General features: G+C 41.0%; 1 protein-coding gene across 6 annotated transcripts in view; it reads left to right on the forward strand.

Moving 5' to 3' along the window:
• Positions 1-16032, forward strand: part of ITPR1 (inositol 1,4,5-trisphosphate receptor type 1) — a 327038-nt gene that overhangs the window by 105170 nt on the left and 205836 nt on the right. For all 6 annotated transcript variants that reach the window (XM_053897548.1, XM_053897549.1, XM_053897552.1 and 3 more), the window contains exon 5: positions 13978-14093. In XM_053897548.1, the coding sequence (XP_053753523.1) occupies positions 13978-14093 (116 nt within the window). The remainder of the gene's footprint in view (positions 1-13977; positions 14094-16032) is intronic.

Here is a 16032-nt window from a genome sequence, read left to right on the forward strand (position 1 = left end):
TTCTGAATTGGCAGTATTTGCAACCTAGGATAGTCAGTGTCTTGCTGTTACCAGAGTCTTATCCAAGTTTTTGTATCCAGGGACAGAGAAAAGGACCTTTCCCACCAAATACATTTTATTTTTATTACTCTATGGGAGTTTTTTTTATTTTTTATTTATTTATTTTTATTTATTATTTTTTTAATGTGAAATTTGTTGTCAGATTGGTTTCCATATAACACCCAGTGCTCATCCCAACAGGTGCCCTCTTCAATGCCCATCACCCACCTTCCCCTCCCTCCCACCCCCCATCAACCCTCAGTTTACTCTCAGTTTTTAAGAGTCTCTTATGGTTTGGCTCTCTCCCTAACTTTTTTTTTTCTACCTCCCCTTCCCCCCACCACCCATGGTCTTCTGTTAAGTTTCTCAGGATCCACATAAGAGTGAAAACACATGGTATATGTCTTTCTCTGTATGACTTACTTCACTTAGCATAACACTCTCCAGTTCCATCCATGTTGCTACAAAAGTCCATATTTCATTCTTTCTCATTGCCATGTAGTATTCCATGGTGTATATAAACCACAATTTCTTTATCCATTCATCAGTTGATGGACATTTCGGCTCTTTCCATAATTTGGCTATTGTGGAGAGTGCTGCTATAAACATTGGGGTACAAGTGCCACTATGGGAGTTTTTTTAAAAAGATGTTTATTTTTGAGTGTGTGCACATGCGCCTATGTGCATGTATGAGCAGGGGAGGGTCAGAGAGACTTGGGGGACAGAGGATCCGAAGTGGGCTCTGTGCTGTCAAGCTGACAGCAGCAAGCCTGATAAGGGGTTCAAACTCATGATCCGTGAGATCATGACCTGAGCCAAAATTGGAGGCTTAACTAACTGAGCCACCCAGGCGCCCCTCCACCAAATTTTAAAACAGTGTTAGATGTTTTCTGGTTAAATCACAAGTCTGCATACCCCTTACATCGACAAACCATAAGGCGGTCCTGGAATGAAGATACTGTTTGGGATCCCGTGGTAGGGAGGGGTAGGATGGAGGACGGGGAAGTCTTCCCTGGGGAGCTGAACTTGGAGGTGAACCCGAAGCTTGATAGATAAAGAGTGGGCTGGACAGAAAATGGTGACGATGCTGGTTGAGATGGTGATATGGGAAGACGGTTTCTGGTAGAGGAAAATACTTGGTACAGATACAGCAGAGTGACAGATGGCACATGTTTGTAAGAATTGTAAGTAGTTTGGAATGGCCGGAGTGGGACGTTGGTGGGGGAGTGCTGTGAAGAAGTGAAGCTGGAGATGGGCCACATGAAGGGCCACACATTCCTGGCCGCCATTCTTTCTACCACGCCTGAGCATGCGAAGCATCTGGACGTTTCCGCTGCTAAGCTCTGTGATCTATGTACCGACAAGGCCTCCAGCAAGCACGTTGCTAGCAGTTGCTTGAGACTGTTAGAACCTTGCTAGGTGGAGTGGTCCCCGGGCCAGCACTTCCCATCACCTGGGAGCTTGTTAGAAATGCAGAATTCCAGATCCCTCCTCAGAGCTGCTGCATTAGTGCCTGCATTTTAACAAGATCCTTAGATGATTTGTCTGCATATTAAAGTTGGAGAAATGCTGTATTTATTTATTTATTTTTTTTTAAATTTTTTTTTTCAACATTTTTTATTTATTTTTGGGACAGAGAGAGACAGAGCATGAATGGGGGAGGGGCAGAGAGAGAGGGAGACACAGAATCGGAAACAGGCTCCAGGCTCCGAGCCATCAGCCCAGAGCCTGACGCGGGGCTCGAACTCACGGACCGCGAGATCGTGACCTGGCTGAAGTCGGACGCTTAACCGACTGCGCCACCCAGGCGCCCCGAAATGCTGTATTTAGAATTCATTTATTCTGCAGGCTGCAGTTTCTCAGAGTGTGGTTGGGGGCCATTTACATAAGAATCACCTACACAACTTGTTAAAAATGAGGATTCCTGGGCCACTATGTTCCACCCAGACATCTGTATTTTACTAAACCCCCCTGGCGATTTTAATACACCCATGTTAGAGCATACTACTGCGGTGTGAAATCTTAAAGGAGCTCTTCTCAGTGGAAATCACCTGGGGAGTTTTGGTGGGAAACCTTGCTCATGCCCCACCTGCAGACCAATGAATTAGAATCTGTGAGGGAGGGGCCAGAGCACTGTATTATTTTGAAAGCTCCCCCATGTGACTGTGAGGATTAGCCAGGGCTGAGAATCACAGCCCTCAAGGATTTTAGGCAGGGGAGTCAGTTATAGAAAGAGAATTCTAACCGTCAAGTAGAATTCCAAGTACAGCAAACAAGCTGCTTTTGAGACATAATTCATAAGAGTCTAGAATGCTTTTCACCTCTCGCTGTTGTCTTTGTCAGTCCATCTTGTCACTTTTGGTAACTTAAGGGCATTCTCAAGAAGGTTACGAAGGATGGTTTAATCCTGTGGTTCTTAATGGGGGATAATTTTGCCCCAATCAGAGGACATTTGGCAACATATGGAGACATTTTTTTGGTAAGAAACTGGGGGATGGGGTACTACTGACAGCTGAAGAGCACAGGCTGGGGATGCTGGGATGCTGCTAAGCATCCTACAGCATCCAGGAACCACCCCCCCCCCCCCCCCCCCCCGCCCCAACCCTGCCACGCCAAACAAAGGATTATAGGTGATACCCTATTAACAAGTAACAGTGTTGAGAAACCCTGGTTTAATCTCCTGGTTTGAGACAAGGTTATCATTTTTGAGGAGGCTTCTTGGAGAACCTCTATTATAACAAACCACTATCTGGGGTGACAGTGTGTATCTTTCAGGTAGGTATTTTGGGGAGAGAAAAAATTCGATAATCATTCTTGGCAAATATTTTGACTTCCAAAGGCTGCTTGATGGTAGACTGTGTGTGTTTGCTAAGATAAAAATAGAGTGCAAGTAAAGGAAACATAGGTAATGAAATTCAGAAAGCAACTTTTCATTTAGGGTAAATATATGACATCTTTGACTCTTGATTTGTTTGGTTAGTTCCTTTTGGCTGGTTTAGAGTCAGTGAAAGGGCCTCTTTGGAAGGAATCTATTCATTGACAGTATGAGTAATATGTAAAAAGTCAAAGCCATGTGGAGGAGAGGCCCTGCTCACAAATGGTAGGGGCTGATTGGGAAATCCCAGCGTGGGGGAGAAGGGCTGGGAGGCTCAGAGTTGTGTTTCTAGGTCCTCAGTGGAGACCAGTGAAGAAAGGACCAGAACAAGACAAACGAGCTAGTGTCTTCTCTTGGTTGTTGGTGTTTACTTGCTGTCTTATCTCTCTGTGGAGAAATGGGTGCAAACCAGCCATGACAGGTTTGTTGATTTAGGTGCCATTGCTTTGAACCCCAAGTGGAGAACAAGGGAAGACAACACACCTTTGAGGTTCCCAGGTAGCGGAGAGTGGACAGCAGGTTGGTGGTATTAGCCTTTCTCATTCTGAGCTGTGGGCCATAACAGGAAGTCTGACCCACTTCACAGAGAAGTAAGTTAATTCTGGGGCTAATATGCTGCATATAATGCAACAAATTTTCCATTCTTTTTAAATTGTTTTTTCCCTTTTCCTGCCCTACCCACTGACTTTAGCAATAGATCTGAAAGCTCTGCTGAGGGGCCTTCTCTCACAGACTCTCCCATCTCTCCCTACACTGGGTTAGGTGCCCCTTTGCTCCATACACCCTGGAGTTATCTATTGGCTCCTCTTCCTTCCTGAGAACATTTAGGACCCGATTGTACTGACTCTTTATCTCTAGTACACAGGCGCTTAAAAAATGTTTGTTGAATGAAGGAGAAATGAAATTACTTCAAGAGAGACTGCCTATGTTTCCTTTGTGTAATGGGAGTTTCTAATGGGAAAAGTATTTTTCCAGGAGGATCCCAGGATGACCAGTCCAATAGCTTATGTAACTCCTTTCAGACTCGATGTTCCAGACTTTTTGAATGCCCTTTTGTAGAAGATAGGACATATTCTCAGAGGTTCACAAGTGCTGTAGTTTGTTTAAATAGCCAGGGCTATACACAGTGAAGTTTCATTTGCCTTTTAACTCTGAGAGGTGCCCAGGATCTAGAGTTCTATTAGAGCAAGGCTTTGCAAAATCTGTGGTATTACATGCTATTCACAGATCTCATTTAGAGCTGGGCATTCTCTCATTTTGAGATACATTTCAGTTCACTGTATTTCTTATTTGACAGATCTTTCCGTCTATTTCTTCCTTTATAGAATATATTGGTTTTCAGGTGGATTGGGAAATTGGACCAGGTTACATATATAACAGGGTTTACCCTTCCTTCCTTCCTTCCTTCCTTCCTTCCTTCCTTCCTTCCTTCCTACCTACCTACCTACCTACCTACCTACTTAGAAACAATCTTGTTTTGAACTTGATGAATACTTGTGTGGTTTTTATTAAAAAAAAAATCATACTTAAAAAGAAATTTCACAGATGATTTTATTATAGAAAATTTTAAGCCCATATACAATGTGAGAGAATAATAGTATAATGAACATCCATGTTCCCAATACCCACCTTTAATAGTTATGAACTCATGGCCAATCTTGTTGGCCAATCTGTATCCCCCCATTCCCCTCTTCCTGATTATTTTGAAGCAAATAGATGTCCTAGCATTTTGTTACAGATTACATTTTAAAACTGCTGCCTATTAATGGTATTATATTTGGATAATACAGGGAGTCAGCAAGGCAAAGCCTCCCTTGGTCACAGTCCCTCTGGGTATTAGGCTTTGGGCCAGGGAATGCTCACTGCCCAGGGTGTCCTGCGAGTAACGCAAATAACTGAGGCCATTTGGGGAGTCAGTGATGTAATCTCTCTTGTGCCTTTCCTCCTCTCCATTATAAACCAACAAATGCCCAACCCAAACCCTGACAAAACAAAGCATGTTTTCCCAGCAATGGAAATCAGACACTATTGTTAACCTTCCACATAAAGGGAAATTTTGTTTAATCCTCCTTTTGGTAAGAACAGCTACTATTTTATTTTTATTTTTTATTCAGGTATTACACATACACATACATGTATACACAAACCTTAAATTCACATCTCAGTGAAGTTTTACAGTCACTCTCTCACTCACTCACATTCACATGACCCCAACCCACATTGAGGTATAAACTATTTCTAGCACCTTAGAAAGTGCCCCTTACCAGGAATTATCCCTACCCACCCACCACACCTCCCCCCCCCCGCCCCCCCCGCACACACAACAAAGGTAACCAGTATTCAGACTCTTCTATCTATAGATTAGTTTTGCCTGGTTTTGAATTCATGTAAATAGATTCATTAAGTATAATTGGATTCTTTTTTTTTTTTTTTTTTTTTTTTTTTTTTGCTTCTTTCACTCAAAATAATTTGTTAAATCCAGTGTATTCTTCTAGCTGTGCGGTATACAATGGGTATGCAGTCGGTGTATCCATTCTATCATGGCGGCGAGTATTTATTGAGTGTTTACTCTGTGTCAGGATCTGTAGTAAGTGCTTTAAATGAAGTAGTTAATTTAATAATTTAAGTTAGTTTGTAGTTAGTCATTGTGGTTATTGCCCTTGTATTGGCAAGAGACAAAAACCTATAGAGATTGTGTAATTTTCTCCAGATCATACAGCTCCCATGGTCGAGCTGAGGTTTAAACCCAGTCAGCTAGATTGAATAGCGGTATCCACTCAGTCCTTCTGTATCTGGGTCTTTTTGAGTTACCTGACTTGGAATGTATGCTTCCACATACTCCATCGGGTCTCAAGGATCTTTGGTCCCTTAAGGGTGACTCATTTGCCAGAGGAAGACATGCAGACACAGAGAACTTCAGTAACCTAGCCAAGACTCCTCAGCTACTGAGTGGCGGAACCAGGACTGATAGCCAGGTTTCCAGATTGATTGTGTCTTACTTTTTGGCATTCTCTTAGGTGATGGTAAAAGCCTTTGTTCATTTCTATTGCCACCAAAGTGAAGTGGTTTTTCACTCTGGAAATCGGCTAGGACTCTTGGTGGTAAACCATAGAAACGGAGTAAGATAAGGCAAAAAGCAAACTGCTGGAAGAATATCAGCTCAAAATCAGCAGGGACGCAGCCAGGCTCAGGCACAAAGGAGCTGTAGGAGCACCACCTGGTCCTTGTTGAGGAACCTTTTGTGGGGGGTGTCACCTCTGTCACAGTAACCTGTCACCCCTTGTTCATCCACTATGCATATTGCCCCTGGACATCTGACCTTGCTGTCACAAGTGATCCTTAAGTGGCTTTGGGTCTTTGCATCTGTCTGTCCAGGTACAGAGGGAGGGACATCTGACAGTCCAAAGGCAGGCAGATGCTTGTGTTACGGCTGTAGCTGGAGGGCGCTTGTGTATACTCTTGTCTTGCATAGTGGGAAGAGGCCTTGCCTTTAGAATTGATTATTTTCAATAATGCTCATGAATTGGTAAATAAAAATTTAATTGGTAGAGCTAAAGTAGATCAAAAAGGAAGTGTGTACCTGCGTTTCCACTTAGTTAGTGTGTTTGTGAATGATGGCTCTACAACCAGAAAAGGTGAAAAAGGTAGAAGAAGAAGCCTTGAGTGTAATTAGCTGGGGTTTTCCTTTTTTTTTTTTTTTAACATGTATTTTTAAATTAAAAAAATTCTTTTTTAGTGTTTGTTTAGTTTGAGAGAGAGAGAGCAAGTGAGAGCTCGAGTAGGGGAGGAGCAGATAGAGAGGGCGAAAGAGAATCACAAGCAGGCTCTGCACTGACAGCACGGAGCCTGACGCGTGGCTCGAACTTAAGAACCATGAGATCATGACCTGAGCCAACACCAAGAGTGAGATGCTTAACTAAGCCACCCAGGTGTCCCTGACATATACTTTTTAATTGAAATATATTTGATGTATAACACTGTTGTAAATTGAAGGTATACAACTTGATATTTTGATACATTTATATATTGTAATGTGATTGCCATTGTACCCATAATTAGCACCTCCATCTCATTATGTAATTATCCTTTTTTTTTTTTTTTTTTAGGGATTGGAAAAATTAAGTTCTAGTTTCTAAGCAAATTGAATGATTGCAGCACACTACTGTTATCTACAGGATAGTATGTTAGATCTCTAGGGCCTGCTTACTACTTGTAAGTTTGTACCCTGAAACAATTACTGTCCTGAGTTTTCTACTCAGAAAAAGCATCTGGTGCCCTAAGTGGGAAAATTAACTCATTTCCCTTTGTCTCTTAATAACAATGTGTATATTCTTATGCAGACAGGTAATGGAAGGTTTATTTTGCAGTCCCAGTTGGAAAATGTCACTTAACTTCCAAGGACTCCTGTCATGACTTGGGAAATGTGATTAACAAGCAGCAGACACAACAGTGTGTTGTACTGGTTTCCTGTTTTGTGAATTGGAGTTAATTGCTTGTTCATTGAAGGCTTTTGTTGGAAATATGAGTAGGTTTTACTTTTGTGAACTGCCATTTTAGACTACTCTTAAACCTCGAATATCCACTTATTTATTGGCCTAATATTTTATTGAATGCAATAGGGAACAGAATGATGAAGAAGCCATACCCTTGTGAAATACTTAAAATATGAATTGTTTTGTAGTCCCCTTTGATTACTTCTTTTAAATCTTAACTCCATTATTGGGGAATTAATGCCCTGTCTTCTCTTTGGTAATCATACTGTCTGTTCTTTTGAAATTTTCACTCCTCTGCCTCTTAACCATTTCAAAAGAAGGCAGGATATGAACAACACTTAAATTTTTCATACTTGTAACTTACATAAACTCTCCCCCTTGATTTCTCTAGATATAAAATTGCATGTACATATGGTGGGTGAATGAAGACATTTTTAAAAAATCATAGCTTGTTGATTGTGTTTTTGGTCTTTCAAGTAGGTTGGAAGAGCTCATTCTATGAAAGAAGGAACTGTTTTTATCTAGTTAACAGCTACAACTCCAGCCGGTGCATGGTAGTAGGAAAGAGCAAAATGGATACTTGGCAAATTCAAGGACAGACAGTAGCAGAGGTTGGTCAGGTATACAGCAAACTCCTTCTTTCTTGGCACTCATCTGAACTGCATTTTTTAGCTCCTTATATCTTGGTGGGGTCATGTGTTTGGTTATCACTGATGACTGGTGATACAGGTTTTGTGTTCCTTCCAGGACAGTACAGCTAAGAGCAGGTGTGCCTTCTCGTGGCTGTCTTTGCTGAGACCTCCTCCTTCAAGTGGGAGACCGGAGGGCCTGTGGGAGATGTCCTTGGAATGTATGCCCCGTAGCAGAATTGCCAGATTATATGTTACAGGTTCTATGTATCTACGTAACTTTACTCATCCCTAGTTTCACTAGTTTGCCTATCTCTCAACAGTGCAGAAAGGTTTCCACATCTCCACTGATCTGTGGCATTATCCAGCTTGTTGCCTTTTGTCATTCGGTTGCAAAGTGATAAGTCAGTAAAAACTGAAATGCTTTTGAGTATAAAAAGGTTGTTTAAAAAAGTTAAATATTTTCAATGGTATGTGCACCTTCTTTAAAAAGTGAAATCCTGGAGGTGGGAATGAACATCATAGATACAGGGTTTTCTTTTGTGGGTGATGACAGTGTTTTGGACCTAGGCAGTGGTGGTGGTTGCACAACATTATGATGTTCTAAACGCCACTGAATTGTTTACTTTAAAATGGTTAATTTTGGGGCGCCTGGCTGGTTCAGTTGGTAGAGCATGCGACTCTTGTTCTTGGGGTTGTGAGTTGAAGCCCCATGTTGGGTATAGAGATTACTTAAAAAACAACATCTTTAAAAAATAAAATGAAGGGGCACCTTAATTGGGTGGCTTAGTCGGTTAAGCAACCAACTTCAGCTCAGGTCATGATCTTGTGGTTCTTGACTTCAAGCCCTGTGTGGGACTCTGTGCTCTCAGCTCAGAGCCTGGAGCCTGCTTCAGAGTCTGTGTCTCCGTCTCTGTCTGCCCCTCCCCTGCTTGCAGGCTGTCTCTCTGTCTCTCCTTCTCTCTCCCTCCCTCCCTCTCTCCCCCTCTCTCTGTCCCACTCCCTCTCCCTGTCTCCCTCTCCCCGCCTCTCTCTCAAAACTGAATAAAACATTAAAAAATAATAAAAAATTAAAAAGTTAAAAAGTAAAAGTAAAATGGCTAATATTGATGATATGTGAATTTCACCTCAAAAAAGTTCAAATACTGATAAAATGCAGAATAAAACTAACAATTCTATGTCTGACACCTCAAGCCTTCCACTTTCCAGAGGCAACAATTTAAAATGTTTTAACATTTTCTACTGACATTTACCCCTGTATTTCTAGATGATATGTATCTCTTTTTTTAAAAATTTTGTTAATGTTTATTTATTCTTGAGAGACTCCCTCTTCTGGAGGGAGGGAAAGCGGGAGGAAGGGTCTTTATTCTGCCCTGCCTAGTTGCAGATGGATAGCCATGTTGTATTTGTGATGCTGACATCCTCAAGTTTTCTCCTCTTCAACATTACCATCCTTCTTCTGCCCCCCACCACCCCACCCTCACTCCTTAAATAACTCCTGTATTTCCAACCTGCTAGTTGATGGATGGCTTACTCAACATTTCAGCTTGGATGTTTCATAGGCACTTCAAACTAAGCATAGCTAAAATTACTGATTTCTACCTCTCTCCCCAAAGCCGCCCCTCCCTCGCCTCAACCTTTCTTGGTGGGCACTGACACCACCACCACCACCACCAAAAAAAACCAACAAAAAAAAACAAGAAAAAAGCCCCCTTGCCAGGTTCTCTGCTTAAAGTCCTGGGGTAGCTTCTCACTGCTTTTAGAAATAACTATTCCCTGCTTCGCCAGGGTCTACATGACCCTGCATGATGGAACTTCTGCTTGCTTCTCTGACCACATCTCTTGTAACTCCCTTTTGCCCAGTACCCTTCAGGCTGTTTTTTTCTATTTTTTTACGTAACCATGTCAAAATTTCTTTCAAGGGCCATTGTGCTTGCTAGTCTTTGCCCTTGGAAGGCTATGCCTCCAGATGTTTATCAACGTGGCTCCTTCACACCCTTGAGCTGTCAGGTGCCCCTCTGCTGGAGTTGTCCAACCCCACGGCCCTGTGTAAAAGGCTGCTGCTGTATACCAGCCACATTGTGTCAGCATATAATTCTTATTAGTACATAAATCCTCTGTTGTACTCTTTGACTTGATGTAGTTCAACTCGTGTCTTTAGTTTTTTGCTATCATTAGAATTGTACTAAGAAACGTGTGAGTTGGGTTCAGTGTTTTATTTTCAGCACCCAGTACCACACCCAACACACAGTAGGCATTTTAATAAATAGTAATTGAATCGGTGAATAGATGCATGGGGACTTAGAGCTGGAGGTATCTTGAGAGGACATACCTGCCCCCACTTGGGGAGCTGTAGAGATTACAGCACAATCCGGTCACTAATTCAGCAACCATCACTGCGCTCCTTCTGTATTCCTAGGCCCTGAATTACAAGTGCTTGGAGAACAGACAAAAATCTCTGCACTGGGGAACCTTTTGTTCTGGAGGGTGGTATGGAGACAGTGGGGTTTCGCCTGTTCTTCTGGTAGCCTTTGTTATGTGACTTAGTCTTTAATGTGACTCTCTCTGGGTGCGCTTCTTTGCTTTTTCACTCCCCCAGGGACTCTGGGGCACACCTGTGGCTCCTCTTGACTTCCTCTTCTCTTAACTGTACCATAAGTGCTCATTTCATAGTTGATGAATCTTCAGGCTGTTGAACGTTCTCCCTCCCACCAAGTTCTGGGATGCTGTTTAAACCATGGAACATCACCCATGGCCATGGGTTCCAGCCCACTCAGCCCTTTCTCACTTAACCCAGCTCTCTTTTTAGCTAACTTCTGTGCTAGCCCAGCATGGCATCTGCTAAAGCTTAGGAATATTCAGGAGTAATTTTTTGAAAGCTTAATTTAGTTTATTCTTCAAAGGCTTAAAATAACAGTTGTCACATAAGGTATTCTTTGTGGCATTTCTTTGGGGTGAGATCAAACTACTCTGTGTGTACATGCGTGTGTGTATATATATGTGTGTGTATATATATATACACACACACTTCCCTCAAATATGTATTTTATATATATATATTTTTTTTTCTACTGGATTTCCTGCATTTGTGTATTTCTATACTTAGCCCAGTATTAAGATCCAGTGGAACTTTAATTTTGTCCTGCTGTGCCATTCAAATAGCAAAGGGCAATGTGGAGCCGCTGACTTGCAGAATTTTGGAAGGTTAGTTTAACATCACATTTGAATTGCTTAATTTAATTTTCTCTTTGAATCAGTTGCTAAGCAACTGGCAAGACAGGACAAAATCAGCAAGGCTAATTTGGTTCCCTTACTAGTTTGTTAGCATCTCTTATGTTTACATAGCTGATTGGTTGTAAATAGGCTTAATCCATTGCAATGCATTGTTTTGTCCAAGGAAAATAGTTGGTGTGGAAGTCATGGCAAGGCTTTGGCTGCATTGATAGTGCTTAAATTTACACTCTTATCCTAGGTGAATGTAAAGTCATCTGAAGTTTTGAGCCTGTGTTGTGACCCACTTACTTGTCATGTGGGGTGTTTGACTTGGCTGTCCCTTGAACATTGTAGAATAGTTCTTTCCATTGCATGTTAATCCATTGGCATTATGGTTCCATTCTGATTGTTCCTAAAATCAACTTAAATTCTTTTGTTTGCAATTCATACCATTGAGTTATTATCAGGTGAAGTTTGTTGGAGGAAAAAGTCCGTTGTACTCTCATTATTGATGAAATTTAAAACTGTTTATTTACCCTGTTTGGTCCATAAAGTAAGTCCTGTGTGAAATATTAATACCAACGGCATACATGTTTTGAATGCCTTTTTTAAGTCCTGTGATTATCAAGGAAGTCACCCTTGCTCAGTCCACTCTTTGCCCACCCTCTATTCTGTGCCAAAGAAAGGACCTTACCAGCTAACCAATAGTCTCATGGTTGTGTGTAATTGTTCATGGGGTAAATAGTGGGTTCACATATGTCAAACTGGTAGGAATACTGTGTCAATGATGTCATTAAGTGGCCATTGATACAGTAACAGTGACCTGTGGCTTTCATAAAAGGTGGGGCCAGCAGCTCTATTTTTAACAAGTTACCTGTGTTGTCTTTTGTTTTCTAAAGATCTAGATGGCATCTTTCATATGCTCTAATGATTTCTTTGATTGATGATTACTTTATGTTCTTCATGAGTATATATATACCTTATAACTGCTTATGACTATATAGAAATATTTAGTGATGAAGATTACAGAATGGAAAATACTTTTTATTTCTATGGTTGAGTGTTGTTTTATTTTTTCCTCCACACTGTATTTGTGCAGTAATTGGTAAAAATTCACTGATCACAACTAAAAGAAATGGTGGTCTGACCTAGAGCAAAGTCCTAGTGTCTGCGTACTTGATAGCAAATGAATTTTTGTTGCTGTGAGAGAGTTAGTTGGGAACTACAAAAACTCAATATTGTTCAAGTTCCTTTAAGAAAATCTGTTTTAGTGAACAGACGAGAGTAAGTGTGTGGTTAGTAGGCTGAATTTCCTTAGAAGCTTGTTCTGAAATACTTCAGGGTATAATTTTTCCAAATCTGGGTTTTCATTCCAAAGTTACTGATTGTACTGTATAAATACTTAACCATTTGAAAACCTAAGTATGTCAGTATGTACATTTCTCAGGGAATAGGTGTCACTATTAGTGTTAGTTTTCAAGAGCAATTCTTTTTTTTTTTTTTTCTGACTCTTCTCTCTTCTGCCTATTTTTTTCAATATATGTTTATTGTCAAATTGGTTTCCATACAATACCCAGTGCTCATCCCAAAAGTCTTTCTTTTTTTTTTTTTAAGAATAATTATTTCTAAACTTTATTGGTGGCATATCCCTGTCAAAAATTCAGCAAATACACCCCTAAACTATGTGTATGTATATATGTAAAAGTTTTATGTATGTGTCACTATACTAATATATTGTATATATTGTAAAAATAAGCAGGAAAATAGACATTGATGAAAAGATTAAATAATAGTGTAGTATCCTGTCAATCATGATTATCCTGTTATGATTATCATACTGTAAGGCACAGAAGTGCTGTAGGGTAAGGCTAATAATTAGACACAATACTTTAAATGGTTTTTTATCATTTTTATTATCTAGGTGATGTTAGGTGTTTTTGTTTTTTTAGATCATCATTATTTTCTCTGTATAATGGCTCACAAGAGGAACATGAGGATGGTTGATTGTGCCATTTTTTCATTTGTGGGGTTTGCATTACCATTGTCTTCGATGTTTGGATATCTTGGCAGAAATATTTTGAAGCCGCTAGTCTATTTTGTGAGGGTCAGTTGCACCACCTAGGACAATATACAAAGTGAGCCCAGGCATACCTAAATGGGAGCACATTGTGATGCACCGATGCTGAGAGACAAGGGCATGTACTGTCTCAGCACAACCCCCAGATGTTCTATTCTCCCGAGAATCATCTAGTACATGGTGTTCAAGAGACCACTGCCCTAGGAAGTCTCTGCAAAAAGACTTGTGTAGTATTTTTTTTTAAGTGTGGTTGGATTGAAGAGAGTTGTATTTACAAATGAAAATGCTTGTGTGTTGCATATAACTAGGATGTCTGTCCTTCTAGCTGTCCATCATGAAGGAAAGGAGATGACTGGGGGGCAGGGGTAGCTTTAAGAGCCCTGGACTGAGTCCTAGCTCTGCCACTAACTGGCTGGGTGACAATGGCAAATGAATTGACTTAATTTCTAAAAGCCTCAGTTTCCTCATTGGCACCACCATTGTGGTGGTGAGGATTAAAGGTCAAAGGAGAGGTTCGTACAAGGATCTTGTAACTTGTCATTTATACTTACATATAATCTGTAATGCCTTGTATGAATAAAAGGGCAAAGCTTTTTCATACGTTGAATGCATATACTTCCTCAAAAACATTTTTGTTTGTTTCACTTCTAGATTGCCTCTTTAAGCTATGTCCCATGAATCGCTACTCTGCCCAGAAGCAGTTCTGGAAAGCTGCCAAGCCAGGGGCCAACAGTACAACCGATGCAGTGCTGCTCAACAAACTGCACGTATGTATTGCGAGGGGTCTCTCCATGAGGAGGGTCTTTGGAGTGGCCACTGGGTAGTGTCTGAGCGAAATGGGTTAGCGTTACAACCCCTCAGCTCTAGGTACTGGCTTTCATATGACCTTTGTGAAAGGGATAAAGGGGAGCTTGACCCTAAGGAGAGAAATATCATAGTCAGCCTGAAATATCTTGCGAGTTACTCTCTGCTTAGCTATTCCACTTCTCAGATGACTGGCTACAGTACTGGGTATGAGCATAAGTTCTGGAAGCAAATTCTGGCTGTATCACTCACTAAATGCTGATCTTGGGGACGTTAATTAGCTATTTGGTGCAATTCCCTGCTTATAAAAAGGGAATGGTAATATCCACACCAGGAGACTCTTGTGAAATGAAATCAAACATGAAATGAAACATAAAAGGTACATGAACAGTGCCTGAAATGTAGTAAGTGCTTAATAAATTTTAGCTATTACCACTGTATTGATTCTGACTATTATCTTGGCATATAAGAGAGAAGTGTATTCCACTGTTAATGTGCTGTGTGACCATAAGCAAGTTTTTGAGCCTCTCTGCGCATGTTTATCCATCTGTAAAATGATGACATAGTTTTTTTAGTGTCTTGTATCTAGATGACCTAATTCTTCTGTGAGGCTAATTTGTGTGGAACTACTTGGAGGTGTTTAGAAGAAGGACATGACATATATCCAATGTAGTGGTATTAAAATTGCAACGTATTTTCTATCCCAGGATTTTCCTGCTTTGTTTTTCTCAGTGTTGTTTATCATGATCTTTCTAATTTATCAGCTGGCTACCGCCACTAGTATGTAAACTACCTGAGGACACAGATTTATATCAGATTTGCTCATTGCTGTATCCTTCGTGCCTACAATATGTAGTAGGCACTCAAATATTTACCAACAGAATGAAAAAAAAAAGGTCTTTATTGAGACTTAGTGATAACAGTTGAAGACATAGAGTATCTATGAGCACCATGGAACTTGCCAGGTCATGTCTCACACTGGGTCTCCCGGACTAACATATGACAGAGTCACCACCAGCTGCATTTGGTAAGGGAAGGGACATGTGAAGGACCGTCTTTATTCAGTGATACCATGTTAGGTGGGTGTTAGGTACTCTAGGTATGCTGAAAAGACCTGGTTCCCAGCCTTGGCGAGCTTGTTGTACCCTGTGAGAGCACGCAGGCAGTCACTCCTGTTGCACTTAAAATGAAATCGAGACTTTGTGCCTGCTGGACCGTGCTTTCTCCTTTGAGGCTTCTGAACTACACTCATTATGCTCCACTGGCTTTATTTCACTTTATTGTTTTGAGCACCACAGACTCTTACAGATTTTTTTTTTAAGTTTATGTATTTATTTTGAGAGGAGAGAGGGAGAGAGAGAATCTCAAGCAGGCTCCACACTGTCAGTGCAGAGCATGATGCGGGGCTCAGACAGAAAAACCGTGAGATCATCATCTGAGCCAAAATCACAAGTCAGATGCTCCAACAACTTTGCTACTTTTGTGTTTTCTGTTTATTCTTAGAACATTCTTCCCCTGACTCTTCCTAAGTTAAGACCTTTGTCTCCTTCATATCTCTGTTTTAAGTGTTACCTCAGTGAGGCCTCTCCTCACTTCCTTATCTAAGTGATGCCCTGCTTGCTTTCCTGTCTTTGGATTTTTCTCCGCACTCTTCCCTGTCTTACTCATTAGAATGACAGCTCCACAAGATGAGGAACAATGGCTGGCTTGATCATCACTGTATCCCCAGTGCTTAGAATAGTGTCTGGTATGTAGTAGGTGCTCAAGAAATACTTGCTGAATAAATGAGCACTGTGCTAGGTGATGGTAATGAAACTGTGATAGTATCTGAACCCTTTGGGAGCTCAATAGCTAATCAAGAACAAAGAGGTGGTGACAAGGCACCATGGCAAGTACTCTTAC

Source organism: Panthera pardus, unplaced genomic scaffold, assembly GCF_024362965.1.
Source record: "Panthera pardus isolate Hobbes unplaced genomic scaffold, ASM2436296v1 HiC_scaffold_8, whole genome shotgun sequence".
NCBI lineage: Eukaryota > Metazoa > Chordata > Mammalia > Carnivora > Felidae > Panthera > Panthera pardus.